The sequence below is a fragment of the Buteo buteo genome, chromosome 4 (assembly GCF_964188355.1).
Source record: "Buteo buteo chromosome 4, bButBut1.hap1.1, whole genome shotgun sequence".
NCBI lineage: Eukaryota > Metazoa > Chordata > Aves > Accipitriformes > Accipitridae > Buteo > Buteo buteo.
This window is the reverse complement of record NC_134174.1, coordinates 13,703,702-13,720,220: the sequence shown is the minus strand read 5'-3', so window position 1 is coordinate 13,720,220 and position 16,519 is coordinate 13,703,702. Positions and strand designations below refer to the sequence as shown.

At 37.7% G+C, this 16,519-nt stretch overlaps 1 protein-coding gene across 5 annotated transcripts in view; it reads left to right on the top strand.

Annotated features, from left to right (window-relative positions):
- The window catches only part of FBXL13 (F-box and leucine rich repeat protein 13), a 93,893-nt gene that overhangs the window by 72,580 nt on the left and 4,794 nt on the right, over positions 1–16,519 (top strand). For 4 of the 5 annotated variants that reach the window (XM_075024777.1, XM_075024776.1, XM_075024778.1 and 1 more), the window contains 3 exons: positions 1,391–1,474; positions 7,913–8,047; positions 12,181–12,344. In XM_075024777.1, the coding sequence (XP_074880878.1) occupies positions 1,391–1,474; positions 7,913–8,047; positions 12,181–12,344 (383 nt within the window). The remainder of the gene's footprint in view (positions 1–1,390; positions 1,475–7,912; positions 8,048–12,180; positions 12,345–16,519) is intronic. The other variant, XM_075024779.1, reaches the window with a different exon arrangement.

Sequence of the window (16,519 nt, the reverse complement as noted above, 5' to 3'; positions counted from 1 at the left end):
TCTTTGGAGTCATAGCAGAATTAGTTGTCATGTAGCAAAAAAATCTTTATAATATTCTTTATATTTCATTACCAAGTATGTGAAAGTGGCACCAATTTTAAATAAATAAAACTGCAAGAAGAAATTATGTCCATAAGGTCACACCTATCACTATCAGTCTCTGCTGTCAGGAATTCAAGTTCTGACATAAACCCATTTGGGGGTTTAAGTACATAACTGTTTTTTTGTCTTGAATAGGAGTGCTGTGGTCAACAAAAATTTGAAATCTGTAGATTTTAATGAAGCTGTTGAAAGTAATGGTCACCACATAACTGCGTCTGCTGAGAAAAATACAAATTTCTTTGTTTTTTTAAGTAGCCAGGATTGGAAACCTTCATTTTTTGTTTTTATTCAGCTTGTGAGATTTCAGGAATTTGCAAAATTTGAACTCCAGCCACACTCTTCCAGCATTATCATTACAGTGTCCACATCTGGATTCCAGACACTTTTTACATGTGCTTATTTTTTCAAGATGGTATTTCCTCTCTGTGCAGTGCTGTTTGCTGCCTAATTGTAGATAATTTATTAACCATATGGAATAAAGTAATAACTTTGTCTTTCAGTAAAGTTTACTTTATTGATATGAAGCACAGACATATTCTGCTGTGACTATCAAAATACATTTTACAAAATCAACATTTAATTCTCCTTCAAATTAGAGAGTTTAGGATCAGAACATGGTCCTGTTTCCTGGTGTTCAAGGAATAAATATCACAAAGCATCTTTGGATCCTTTTGCACTCCTAAAATAGGAATTTACCAAAGTTTTCACCTCCCTATTGTCTTGAATATGGGGGTTGTTCATGCACCCATGAGTGTGACTGGACCATTTCAAATGTTGTCTTGTACCACAGCTGTAGCCATAAAGCCCTTACTGGTAAGCAAATCATAAAGGCAGCAATTTTAAGATATTATTTGGTTGTTGCAAATAGTATTTTGTTCTTCCAATAAAAAAATTTGTGAAAAGTTCTTTCAAACCCAAATTTTGGAGGAGATCTGTAAATGTATATTGCTTTATGAGAGTCCTGGTCTGTGTCCTGTGGAACTATTTCACACCACACTACTTTTCTTCAGTTTCTTTCTTTCTGAACAGCTAGGAAAATCTAATTTTTTGCTTTCTGAGTTGAATTATTTCTGCAAAGAATTCTTAACTCTTGTACATTCTTCAAGCAAAAATTGGATAATAAACTATATGCATTCTGCTGAAGAGAATGTCTTAAAAGGTGCTCTAATTCTTAGATAGAAGCTTCAATACACAGACATTGAATATTATTGACCATTTTAACATATTAAATGTATATGTATAATAGCATGTTTTGATTTTTAAGATTAATTTTTCTGGAATTTTTTAGGGTTTGAGATCCCTTGGCCACTATGGAAAAATAAAGGAACTTTCTATATCAGAATGCAAAAACATCAGTGATACTGGGATTCAGGTAAAACTTCACCTCTTTTCTTGGTGTTTCCTGGAAGCCTCTCTATTTCTTCAAATTAACCATGTCCAAAACTGATATTATTTTACTCTGTACATCATCATTCATTCTTCATTACACCATTCTACACTCTCACTCCTACATATGATTCTCTCCTTTCATACCTTTCAATTTTTTTCCATTCCTTCCATGAATTTTAATGCATCTTGAATTCTGCTTGACTCTGAAATTCACTCCACAAGAGCCTTCATTTCTACTGAATTGTACTGTGCAAATTGCAATCTAAATTGCTGGTACTATTACTTCTTTCTTGCTCTACAAATCCTTCACCAATTTCTATCTAAAACATACTTTTCCCATCGCTGGTGTGGGCTTTCAGGTCTTGCTTTCTGCTTCTTTAGTCAGTCATTTGTTGAATGCCCTTTTTAGATGACTTAGCATGCCTAGCTCAATGGAATAGTTGAGTTTCTTTTAGTCTGTTACACTTGGTTCCTCATGTGCTGCTGATATATTGCTACACATCATTATCTCTTAGTGACACAAAAATATGTCTCAATATACCTCTAAAGGCATATTTCTTACCAGCATAAATGGTGTGATTATTATGATTAAACATAACAAACTATATTTCAGTGAGAAATGCATGTGCATCTTCTCCAGATTGAATAGATGTATTAGCTGGTTTATGGGAAAAATAGCACAAATGGCACTGTGTTATTATTTGAATAAAACCTTTAAAAATATCCTAAAAACATCAAATGTGTAATTTATTCATATCTAATGATGAAACTAATCTGCTAGAAAATGGACTACTTGTATTTTAAGCTAGATGTTTGAAATACTGGCTTCTTATTCTAAAGATCTCATCATGCTCACAGCAAGACATCTATTGAATCTCACTAAACTTCATTTTTTTAATTGTTTTTATTTTTAAAATTACTACTAGATACAGTGGTTTTGAAATTTAAATATTGGATCTGGGCAATATCAAGCTAGGTATTGTTCTTAAAATAAAAAGATTAGGTTACAACATGTATTTTTTAGTGTTCTGATCTCATACTTAGCCTATGAACTTAGAAATTTCCCAGTGTCAATAATCTTTATAAAGTAATCAGACAGGAAATTAATTAATTTGTAGAAAGGCAACCTACTAATTGAAGTTGCCACAAAGGCAGTTATGTACACTGCTGATAAGTTATGAAGTTACACAGTGAGAAAATACTTTCTCTTTTGAATAATTAGCAGTTATCATAGACATATTAATACTAATACATTGACACTAGTACTAATACAGTACTACTAATTTGAATTTCATTTTACAATGCTTATAAATTTCTTTTATATTTCTGATTTACTGACTCTTGTTTTTTTTAATGAATGTCAAAGATGAGACTTGCCATCCAAATATTTATTACACTTACCTTATCATCACAGCAGTAACTACATACTAAATTCTGATTTATTAGTACTCATTGTCTTGTTTTGGTAAAATCAGTTATTCAGTGTTACTGTAATTCTTTTTATGGGTAAAGCATTGCACTGGAAACTGCAAAAGATTCCGAGAGGGTAATAGGGATGATCAGAGGTATGGTACAATCTCCATAAAAGGAACAGATAAGGAAGCAAGGAACCTGCGGTCTGAAAAGGGGATGGCTGAGGGAATACGACTGAGATCTGTTCAATCGCAAGTGACATGAAAAGGGTGGATAAGGGTCAACTTTTTGCTGTTTACTTCTATGCGTAATTTAGTGGGCATGAAATGAACCTAGTTTGAAAATTCAGCATGAAGAAAGGGAGATGACCATTTCCAAAATGTATAGTTAAACTGCGAAATTCCTTATCACAGGTTGCTTGAAATTTACCTAAATCCTTATGGAGGTTTGACAAATTCAGTATGGTTGCATAGATTTACTGCTTTGTGTTTCAGAGCGATATAAGAAATAAACACTAGTTGGTAACTACTGTAGAAAAAAGAACCATCCATCTTGTTAGGAAGGAGGGAGGATTTACACCGAAATAAGAGCACTTTTTTCTGTAACTAAGAATTGTTCCTAATCATATGTAACAGAAATGCTTAAACCATGTTTTTTAATTATATCAATTTCATGCCCATAAACAGTTGCAGATCATAAGGCTGCAGGTACAGGCAATGCCATCACATAATCCCAGTCTTCAGCTTCTACATTTTTTCCATTATAAAGCTCCAACATCCATCATTTTATAGCCATATATTGTAAGAATGAGTCAGTTGTTGCTGTACCACAAGGGATGCATCTGGATTGAATCTTTTTACCCAACATACATATCAGGCCATTAGGATTTGCTTCTTTAGGAATAATTCTGACTCGCCTTTCATGAATGTTCTGTGTAAAGTTCCATGTTTTTAACCAAAACAGTGACCAAGTATGTACATCTTGTGTACCTCACGGAAAGCCGGGTAGCGCCAGCACTGCTGCTTTCAGAGGAGAATATTCACTTCTGCGTTGTGCTATGCTTATGGCTAAGAAGCTATTTCAGTTATCTCACTATGTAGAGTAAGTTCAAAAAAAGACTGTGAAAAAAAAAGTGTGTATGCTTTCCTTGTCTGCCATATGAATTTGAACTTTTTGAGGAAGAAAGCATCAGCAGGGAGTACATGTAGGAGTTAGTTACAGAAGCCATGTTGTCATGGATCTAGGGAGGGCAGGAGAAAAAAGAAGAGGTATGAAGTAACTTGAAACAAAATGGCAAGTCCTTTTTTGTAAGTTGATTCTAAGGATAAGAGTTTGTGGAAAATTTGTAGAGAGTAATCCCATTGTATGCTGCATGACTTGGTTATCCTTTGATTGTCTAAAGAATATTTAACTTATGTGAAAAGAAAATGCATATTAAGAGGGCTTTACTAACACTGTTAAGGTAAATTGCTGCAAAGTTATAAAATAACTAAATAATAGAACCAAAAATAATATAAACAGAAATAATGTTGACTGTATAGTGTTAATTCTTTTACTTGTTCCCAGGCATTATAGCAGTATGTAAATGCCTATGTGATCACATATTTTGTAAATAGGATCTTTGCTCATTCATAACTCAGATGATGCTCACTTAATAAGCAGTAATTTAGTATTTCATATTTTCATTGATGCTTGTGTGTGTCCTCAGGCCTTATTTACAGAGAATGAAAATTGTGCAAATAAGTTAGAAAGTGATGTTATTTCCTTCATATGGTATTTGATTCTTTGTAGTGTCTAAATGTTTTGCAAACATAATTTATCTTCACAACTTCTGTTATTTTCCTTATAGGCATAGAACCAGGGATACAGAGATGAAGAGAGCAAACAAAGCTCCATTCCCTTTGATGGCAAATATAACTTTAGTGCTATTTGCAAAATAATATAGGTGTAGACTTAAACTTAAGAGCAAATTCAGAACCTAACTTTGAAGGATATTTTAAATATGTGTGTAGACAAACTATGCCAGTAAAAACAAGATAAACATATCTCACAGGCATTGAAATCTTGGCTTCAGCTTGTACTACATACCCCAGCCGAGAATGCAGTGATTAAGTCATCACATCTAAGGCCTAATTCTGAAGGGAGTACAGTTTCTCTTACACATGGATAAAAAACATTGATTTACTGGGTTTAGAATGTTTCTGTATTGCAGGTAACAAACAGCCTGTAGAGCTAAGATTGAAATAGGAAAGGTACAGAAGCCCATTAATATAAAATCTGAATTGTCCACTCTAACTAATCCTAAGTTAAACCATTGGCATTCTAACATTTTTGTAAAAGAAAACAAGAACCCAAAGCCCAAGCACTGCCTTGCTACCGCTATGCTGATAAATAGAAAAAAGAAGCTAGAGTGAGGATACAGACAAAAAGTTCTAAAATTCCAGTCTATGAAACAAATTTCAGATTTAATAAGTTTCTTTGCATCTGTTTAGGTAAGACTTAGGAAAATCACACAGAATCACATAATTTTTGGTCATAACAAAGCTAATATTTTCCAGTGATCAACGATATGTTAGTGTCTGAGTTCCTGTTTTACATAAGGAAAAAATAGCTATGTGTCAAAGGCAATAGTCTGATTACTACAGATTTTTTTTCAGAATGATAAATATGTAATATCTGTGCATGATAATGTGCATTTGTGTGTCTCTGTGTGCATGCACACATGTTATTTATCCATGTGGCCCTTAGTCTGTTTACTTCAGGACTACTTCTTGAAAGTTTTGAAAAGCTTCGTGCAGTCAGTGTTTTTTATTCAATCTACTACATAAGTATTTCCTTCTTTCCCCTATAGAGGTAAAATTTCCATTCCAGTAAATGACAAATTACACTGGCCTCAGGCCAAGATTAGCAGGCCTGGAAGATCAACTCAGTGACAAATTTAAGGCATCTCACCATGGTTTTAGGATGGACAGCACAGAAGAGGAGAGATTCTCACTGAAGCTAAAGCTTCTTGAGCTGCAGGATGTTCTGTGATGCCCACATCATGGCACTGTTAGGTGAAGAAATATGATTTTATGTTGTTTGGTTCTCAAGTTAACAAATCTGCAGGCTTTTCAAGAGAAGGCTTCCACAAACGCAAGTTATGGTCTACCTTCTCCTTCTCTTTATAGGCCCAGAAGTGAATATTTTCAGGTTTGAAAAAGATTCAGGCCAAAAGGTAAACGAAGTTTCAGAGTGCAAAGGAGAAAAATATATTTCATGAATCTATGTGGCCTCTCATAGGAGTTTCATTGCAAAGAATAAATGTGCATAGTATGCCAAAGTTATAACTACCCATGTTTCATGAGAAGCAAAGTTTTATGTGGGATAATCTGATGCTATTTAAAATATACACTTTAATGTGCATTTTGCCAAACATTTTCATTCATATGATCACCTGTCACAGGTGCAAGTATCAAATGTAAGATGAAAAATACATGAACACATTGAGTTGGTCAAATTGTCCCTTTGGTCTTTTCAATTGGTCTTGTAGAAGAGAACATGGAAAAAGTATTCATGTAAAAATTAAAAAGCTCATGTAGAAGCTGGAATGTCTTAGTAGTAGTAGCAGTAATAATATACTACCTTACACCTATTTATCACTTGCCATCTGCAGGTCACCAGAATGTTTTGTAAACAGCTCTTGCGATTTCATAATGTCTGAAGTTATCTCTGCTCCATTTTATAAGCTGGGAGAGGTTACTGAATGGTTTGGTCTGTTATTTTCCAAATGATCTGTTTTACAGGGTGTATGAAAAAGCTAATACCTGAGTTACAAAGGTGCTGGAATTGAAGTCAGTAGAATCAGCAGGTGGTTATTTGCTCTAAAAATGAGGATAGAAATTGTAATTAACAGGTATCACAGCAGGAATTACAGGGCGCTTGTCATCGTTTAACCCCAGCTGGCAACTAAGCACCACACAGCTGCTTGTTCACTCCCCTCCGGTGGGATGGGGGAGAGAATCGGGGAAAAAAAAGTAAAACTCAGGGGATGAGATAAAGACAGTTTAATAGGACAGAAAAGGAAGGGAAAATACTACTACTACTACTAAGAGAATATACAAAAGAAGTGATACACAATACAGTTGCTCACGACCTGCTGACCGATGCCCAGCTGCAGTGCCCCTGGGCCAACTCCCCCCAGTTACGTACTGGGCATGATGTCCCATGGTATGGAATACCCCTTTGGCCAGTTTGGGTCGGCTGCCCTGGCTGTGTCCTGTGCCAACTTCTTGTGCCCCTCCAGTCTTCTTGCTGTCTGGGCGTGAGAAGCTGAAAAATCCTTGACTTAGTCTAAACACTACATAGCAACAACTGACAACATCAGTGTATTACCAAAATTATTCTCCTACTAAATCCAAAACACAGCACTATACCAGCTACTAAGAAGAAAATTAACTTTATTCCAGCTGAAACCAGGACAGCACTTCAGCCACAGTTAACTGGCCTGAACTCCACAGAGCAAATCAGAATCCGGAACTCCTGAGTGACAGTCCTGAGATTCTTACTCATTCCTTTCCAAGAAAATAATGTAATTTATACAGATACAGTTGTTTGTTAATTTTTTGGGGGGGGAAGAGAGAAATGTTAATATACACAAAAACAGGCATTTGCAGAGAGTAGAAGAATAAATGTATTTTGGGCTTGTCCTTTAAGCACAAACCTTTAGTTTCTGGGTTGTGCTCAATTTAAATGTGGATTCAACATATTTTAATATATAGAGTGGAACCTCTATATATTAACACATAGTATAATATATAAGCAATGGAAAATGGCCTCTTAATGCAGCTCTTCTTTTTCTAGTGACATTCACAGCCAACGGCTGAATGACTTCACTACTAATAAAGGGTACCTAGAAAACTGAAGTGCCTGAAGTGGATCAAAGGATTGATGTAAATGTATCATAAATTGAGAAAAATAGAGTAGGCGTGTCACCTAAGAATGACTGGGTTGTTTGTCGCTCTTTCAGGAGTTCTGCAAGGGCACAAAATACCTGGAACACTGCCATGTCTCTTACTGCCCTCAGCTGACAGATGAAGCTGTGAAAACAATGGCATTTCACTGCCACAGGCTAACATCTGTCAATGTAGCAGGTTGCCCAAAGGTATGTATAAGAAATGCGGCAGCAGTTCTGGGATTGCTACTGCAAAGAAGTACTTAGTATTTAATTCAGAAATTTGACCTGCTGGCATCTGTGTCTTGCCACAATGCTACAACGAACTCAACTAATTTAGAAATCAGAGCTTAAGTTCAGCTGACTTTCCATATGTTTTAAGTTCTGAGGCTTGGCTCTTGAGAGTGTTTGGCATTCTTCTTATGGTTGCAGTTAAAACAAAAAGGTGTCTGTGCTGTATCAGGTAAAATTTTGTCTCTCCAGGGTTTGATGTCTACAGAAGGGTGAAGAGAGAAGGGCTTTTAGTGATACTTCCTGCAAATATTCTCTAAGTTTCTGCTGTTTTGGGTGCTTCCAAAGGGTGGAGGGTCATGTCTTTGTTTTAATAACTCTTGGTATTTTCATGCTTTATTTTTTCCAGTGCTCTTTCTGAACGCAGGTAATGCATAAACGGGGGCATGAGAACTTCATACCTGTGGCTTTACATGGCAGGGCAGTGGCTACTTTGAAAATAGAAGTAGTGCCTAAAAGCTGATGCACTCAGAGATGTAAATTCATGCTTAATTATTTTGAAGATGCTAAGGCTAAGAAACTAAGTCCTTTGGAGAATAAAATTTATGAGGTATTTGGATAACTTACTTATACCTGTGGAAGGGAGTCTTCCTTAGGCTGTTTTTTATAGTCAGTGGAGAGAAGGGTTCCTACAAAGCATCAGTCAGGGAACCCTTCCTCAGTTCTTTGAGAAGCTCTGTCTCTCTACTGACTGCTAGAAGGAAATTCAGAACAATAGTCATCCCAGGGCCATATGAATATTCCCTTCATATCCAGGTTAATGTGACAGTTTTGCTAGTGGTTCCCACTGTCACCAGTGTGCTTTGGTGAGTCTGATATATTGTGTTTAGTAGGTATTTATTACCAATAAAACCATGTGCAGTTGCAGCCATATTCAATTAACTAACATCTCTTCAGGGAAGCCACTCAACTAATTTTCATTCAGGATGTCTAGATATCTGAAAAAAAAATACAATTATTTCTATCTATTCATTCATTTAGATTAAGAATCATCTATAGTGAAACTTAGCTCCTCTTTACCATGAGCTTATACTACAGCATTTTTGCTTCCTATATTTTCAGTATTATTTCTTTTTGATTAAAGTCTTGCATCTCAATTATCTTTTTTCTGTATCAGAATGTGTGTTCCTTTTTGAAATTATTGCTGTTATGAAGGCCTAAATCTTCTTCCTTGTGCTTTCTGACTTCATACCTCTGGCTTTTGTGCATTTAATTATTTCTGTGCCTTTAATTATTTTCTTTAATAGCAAAAGCAAATACTTGCTCCATTTTGGCAATAGCCATTCAAATGCAATTTTTAAAATGCTGATTTGGGGTTTTTTAATTTCATGGAAAAAGTTGTTGTAACGTTGCTTCCATCACTATTAAGTGGAAATAGACCAACTTTATTACTACTTTTGGAAAAGTTTGTCTTGAACTATCCCCTAAAATTGCACCATACTCATTGGACCAGTTTCCCCCTTTTTTCCTACTGAAGTGCCCGTGTCCTGTTTCCTTCCACAGTACGTTTGCAGCCATCGCTTGTCCCTGCCTTCCTCCTCTTCAACACCCATCTCCATAATCCTTGACTATCTTTTCAGTCCTCCACACAGTCCTCACATCCTGTTACTCACTGCAGTGGCTGAACAGTTTCCTGGCCAACTAGTTTGAGATGACTTGGATGACTAGTTAGCCAGCCCTAAATTATAGATACTCTGATCAATTTGTTTGCCATCCAAAAGTTCCTAAGTTTCTCATATTTTTTTCATAATGGAAGTTGTGCATAGAGATCTTCCCAAAGTAGTTGAAGTTAGGTAGTGTTGCAATCAGTCGTCTCTGCCACACTTTCCACTACACCTTATGTACTAACACAGGAAAACAAAACAACTCTATAAAATGGCAGTAAATACATTCAGGCTGGAAACTGGGAGAGTTTCTGATTATCAGAGCGGTGTAAAACAGCATCCTGGGAAGGGAGACAGGGACAAAGCATTAAGGAATGTTAGGATGGCTCTTGGTAAGGGAATGAACTGGGTCATATTTTGTAGTTCCTGCAAATGGGAACAAGTAGACTCAGTGACCTAGTAGTCCCTTTCCAACACTTTGTTCCTGGATGGTATCTTTTCTTTAAATGGTTATAGAGCCTATCTGGTAACTGCTAATACCCTACTATTTTCAGAAAAGAACATCAAGAGTCTTCCAAATAAACTTACACATAAGTTTACAAGTCTTTTTTTGACTTGAATCCAGCTTGCAACTCCATAAAATGAGATGGGTACAACTGTGGATGTTAAAACTAATGGGTCTTTCAAATCCTTTGGCAATCTCTAGTGTAAATTGAGGGGATCCAGCTGCTAAGTAAGGAAATATTTTCCACTCAGAGACTGTTTAAAAGTGGTCAGAAGATTAAAGTAAGAATGAACCTGTTCCAAAGGATATATGTTAATATGTCTGACAGTCGTGTCCTGCAATATCAGCTATATTATATATTAAAATAAATTAAAAAAAAAAAATCATAGCAAGAGAACATGGGAAAAAAAATAATAGAAATACATGTCCATTAAGAATGTTTTGCCATGTGCTATGCAGGTTACTCTAAAATTAGAAGAACTTATCACTTTAATCATATCTACTGGGGCAAATTAATTGTCTTTGAACAAACTCCACTGGCTTTAGTGAAAGTGCAGTGAGCCTCCCTGTCACGTTTCTGTATACTAGGACAGGTACAAGTAATTTTGCAAATGCTGATACTATAAAATATTCAGCATTGCAGTTCTGAGTCTTACTCAAGGAATGAGCCTGATTCAAGGGTAATTCTTATTTCATAGGAAAAAAATGAAGTTGATGTGGGAAACATATCCTACACATGAAAAAATACAGCAAGAATTGAAAATAAATCTCTGGTTAAATGAATCAGCTATTTAAATAGCTAAGTTCTGAAGACACAGTTTGATGGACAATGAATTCTGTAATTCAGTCCTCTAAAGGAAATAGGATTGAGTGTATGATGAATGTAGATTTCTCTTAAATGCATCTGATACTGATTACTGACTTCAGAGTCAGCAACTTCTTTTTTTCAATAGAAATATTAATCTATTCATTAATCTTTTAATCTATTAATCTATTGCAGATCTTTATATTGAGCATATAGCTAAATCTGGAATAAGCAAAGCACAGAATTACCTCTATATTCCAGGAGGACTGTATCATGAGACAGTATGCTTATCTTCTGTTCCACAGCCCAAGGTCCCAGCTTTATTTTGCCTCCTTGTCCCTTTTAGATTCTCATGAGACTGGCTGTTTAATGCAAGTGAAACCCTTGTCTCTCTTTCCACCATCCCACTTCACTGATTTTAATCAAGTATCTTTACAAGGTCTTTAGTATGTGCCCTCTTGATTTTCGGTCCTGACTGAACAACGTAATTAAAGTATGTGCATACCGTATTCTTGACTGTTCCCGTTGAGGTCAGTGGAGCAATTAAGTAGCTTGCATGACTGCTTATGTGCCTTGAAGACTCAAATGTGCCTTCCAGCATCAATGGCAATGAATATCAGTTTAAAAAAAATGGAATTGTGAGGTGAAACTAAGCAGCTGTGCTTCAGAGCTGAAGAAAGACAACTATACATTAAAAAGTTCTTGGTGTGAGACACTCATTTGTAACAGAGAACTGAGATACAAAACTGATATAACTAAACTGTAAGTGCAGCGCAATAGTTTAGCAAGAACAATACAATAGCAGGTAAGGCTAAAGGCTTATATGTGCTACATGCAAAATTACGAGGTTGGGAAAGTTAAACCATTCTGATTAGGTGAAAACAATCCCATAACACTTTAGACTGTACTGGAATCACAGTTAATTAATGCCTAATATACTCCTGATATTTAAGTGACAGTTCTTGTAGAGCCTCTTGCAGAGGTTCAGAATTCTGCTGTGCCAGAAACTTCACTTCCACAAATTATTTTAAAACATAGTTTTCCCACAAATCAGACACGAAAATTGTGCTCTGTGGTTTTTTCTTTCAACTATTCGATAATCTTCTAACTTCTGCATGTCTTGTTGCTTCATTTACAGATGACTGATACCTGTATCCAATACTTGGCTGCAGCCTGCCATTATCTCCACTTCTTGGATGTCTCGGGTTGCATTCATCTTACTGACAAAGCACTGAAATATCTTTGGAAAGGTTGTAAACAACTCCAGATTCTCAAGATGCTGTATTGTAGAAATATTACCAAGTAAGTAAGAGGATATTTCCTAATCTTAATTCAGAGGTGGTTGGAAACCCAAAAACATGAGGTTTGGTTTTTTTTTCATTGACATCATGGTGCCATGCTAGGTATCTGGCTTGAGCCATCTTACTCCTTTATCTAGGGGGTGTCCACATTGCTGCCTTAGGATTCCTGTGGCCTGGTATGGGTATCTACATATTCTAGTGTCAGCCAGAAGTGAAGGGAAATAGGCACCCCATTTATCTTTATGGCAAACAATGTCCTCTAAGGGAAGTTTCTGCAGACACAGGATATCACCTCGGGGGCACATGGGAACATGAGGGAGAAAACCAGGCTGGGCCTAATGCTCTCAGCCATTGCAGTGTGTACTTGAGCTCACTCCGAGGGTTTGTGGGAGCCTGTTTCTCAATGACTGAATGTCAGTATACAGCAGAAGTAGACGTGGGCCTGTACTCAAAATGCAGCATGGTTACAGCGAATGAGTCAAGGTATTATAAACATAGTTTCATGAAGTACAAGTGAAACATACTTGTTATGTATCTACAATTGGAAAAAACAGGTAATCTACCACAAAGTAATCCAACTTCCCCACTGGTATAAATGGGCCAAGCCTCCTGATTCCCCACGATATTTCAAAGCCAGTCAGTTCTGATCAGGTTTAGAATCATAGAATCGCAGAATATCTCAAGTTGGAAGGGACCCATAAAGGTCATTGAATCCAACTCTCTGCTCCTCACAGAACAACCTAAAACTGAACCATATGACTAAGAGCATCATCCAGACGCTCCTTGAACTCTGACAGGCTCGGTGCCGTGACCATTTCCCTGGGGAGCCTGTTCACCCTCTCAGTGAAGAACCTTTTCCTAATGTCCAATCTGAACTTCCCCTGACGCAGCTTCATGCCGTTTCCTCGTGTCCTGTCACTGGTCACCAGAGAGGAGATCAGCACCTCCCCCTCCGCTGCCCCCCCATGAGGAAGCTGCAGACTGCAATGAGCTCACCCCTCAGCCTTCTCTTCTCCAGGCTGAGCAAGCCAAGCGACCTCAGCCGCTCATGAGTCTTGCCTTCGAGGCCTTTCACCATCTTGGTCACCCTCCTCTGAACACACTCGAACAGTTTGATGTCCTTCTTATGCTGAGGTGCCCGAAAACTCACACAGTGCTCGAGGTGGGGCCGCACCCGTGCAGCAGAGTGGGACGATCACCTCCCTCGGCCGTCCAGCTGTGCCGTGCTTGAGGCACCCCAGGACATGGTTGGCCCTTTTGGCTGCCAGGGCACACTGTTGACTCATATTCAACTTGCCGTCAACCCAGACCCCCGTATCTCTTTCCGTGGGACTGCTCTCCAGACTCTCGTACCCCAGTTTGTATGTATAACCAGGATTACCACGTCCCAGGTGGAGAATCCAGCACTTGCTCTTGTTAAATTTCATACAGTTGGTGATTGCCCAGCTCTCTATAGTCTATCCAGATCTCTCTCTAAGTTTAGTATCATTGGCAAACTTATTTAATATACATTCAATTTGTGCATCCAGATCATTTAAAAGAACATTTAAAAGCACTGACGCTAAAATTGAGCCCTGGGGAGCCCCACTGGTGACTGATGACCAGCCTGATTTAACCCCATTTACTATAACTCTTTGAGCCCAACCTGTCAGCCAGTTGCTCACCCAAGATGTTATGGACTTGTCTAGCTGTGTGCTGGAGAGTTTATCCAGAAGGATAATGTGAAAGACAGTATCAAAAGCTTTGCTAAAATCCAGAAACACCACATCTACTGGCTTCCCTTGGTCAATTAGATGGGTCATCTTGTCATAAAAGGAAATGAAGTTGGTTAAGCAGGACTTTCCCCTCATGAATCCATGCTGCCTATGACCAATGACTGCGTTGTCTCTCAAATGTTTTTCAATAACTCCCAGAATAACCTTCTCCATAATTTCACCAGGCACTGAAGTGAGGCTGACAAGCCTGTAGTTAGCAGGGTCTTCCTTCTTAGCCTTCTTGAAAATTGGGAGAGCTGAGTTTAGAGCCGAGTTTTCAGCTGTGAATCTTCAGGATGTGGCTTCAATGTCTGTCCATGGGGGTTAAGAGCATCACAGACCAGGCGCTGTGCACCTAGAACTGCACAGTGGCTAGACATACCAAAGGGACTGAAACTAGAAAAGAACTAAAGTTTAAGCATGGTTGATATATCTGAGTATATAACTTAAACTTTATGACAGTAAGAAATATATAATACCATCTTATATAGAGAGTATCCATACTAGGAGAGCTCTAACCCCACTCTAAAAGGGCCACTGTGCACTCCCTGCTAAACCATTCCAAGGTTTCATAGACACTTTAGAGACCACAAGACCAATGCAGATGCTTAATAACTTAAAAGATATTTCCAGTGTGCTTCATGCTTTCCAAACTCTCCTTGGTTTATTTCCCTCTGTCTCACCACAAACAATTCTGCTGTCATTACTTTTATTTTCTTTACTTCTCTCTGACTTATTTTTCTTAATGTCACCTCAGAACTTCCTTCTTAAAACCTCTACTTCTAATTAACTATGTGTTAGATACAGAAAATGTTTTGAAGGTGTCGTGGTTTAACCCCAGGCAGCAACTAAGCACCACGCAGCTGCTCACTCACTCTCCCCCCATCCAGTGGGATGGGGGAGAAAATTGGGAAAAGAAGTAAAACTAGTGGGTTGAGATAAGAACAGTTTAATAGAACAGAAAAGAAGAAACTAATAATGATAATGATAACACTAATAAAATGACAACAGTAGTAATAAAAAGATTGGAATGTACAAATGATGTGCAGGGCAATTGCTCACCACCCACCGACCAACACCCAGCCCATCCCCAAGCGGCGATTCCCTGCCCCCCCTTCCCAGTTCCTAAACTAGATGGGACGTCACATGGTATGGAATACACTGTTGGCCAGTTTGGGTCAGGTGCCCTGGCTGGGCATGAGAAGCTGAAAAATCCTTGACTATAGTCTAAACACTACTGAGCAACAACTGAAAACATCAGGTTATCAACATTCTTGCATACTGAACTCAAAATATAGCACTGTACCAGCTACTAGGAAGACAGTTAACTCTAACCCAGCTGAAACCAGGACAGAAGGATTGGTAAGCAAGAGTAGTAATTGAAAAAAATATTGTAAATGAACTACACTATTCATTCTGAAAAAAGGTATTTCAAATACATTTTATCTCCTCATAACTTTCTGATTTACAGTTTTTCTCATATTAAGCCTCAAGGGATTTTCTTTTACCCCCAGATTACTGTTGTTGATTTGCTTTTTCTGTGACTTCATATCTCTGCTTAGAGCAGTAAACAGTGTGCCGTCCCTTTCAGGCTCTGGTTGCTTATACATCTTCCTGTAGAAGTGAGGTGTAATAGGAACAGAAATTTCTGCAAGTTCCAATTCATGTTGGGTAAGCCATGATCAAAGCGCTGATATGACTTCTCAGAAAACTGTCTGCATTACTGTAGCCTTTGCAGGATGACCCAGGATTATGCCTCTGCCTCCAAGTCCCATATGCTATGGGTTCTCCAAATGTCTTGATTAAACTTTTATGACTCAGCCAAGGAATTTCCCAACCAGTTATTTTTACTGTGAAGAAAGCCCTAGAGAGTTATATATCTTTGCAAAACAAAAAAGCGACCATGACACACATCTCCACCCAGTGTTATCTTTGCCCTTTTGGTGATTTTTAGAACTAGGCAAACTTTGCCAATTTTACTTTCTGGAGCCTGATTTGCAGGTATGTGACGGTGGCCGATTCTTTTCTTTGCCAGCCTCAGTCTCTAACCCTTTGTACCATATGTGCAATGATAGGAAACTCCTATCCCGTGCCATTTGAGTCTGGGACAAAAAACTATCATCAGGTGGATCGATCATGTAGAATAATCCAGCAAGGAAGATTTTTTTGCTTGTTCCTTCCAAGAGGTCTGAAGAGCCTCCCTAGACCGAGGCAGTTGCAGAATAGACTGACCACATCAAGGTCACAGTGGCTTTTCAATAAGACTCTAAAATTGTCATTAGATGGAGTGATATTCAGAAAATAAAAGGGAGTTCACAGCTAGATTCAGATATATTCCACATCCTGTATGTGTCACACTTTAGAAAACTCTTTTTTTAATTGTAATTAAAGGCCAATATTGCAAAGATGAGAAAAAATTTAT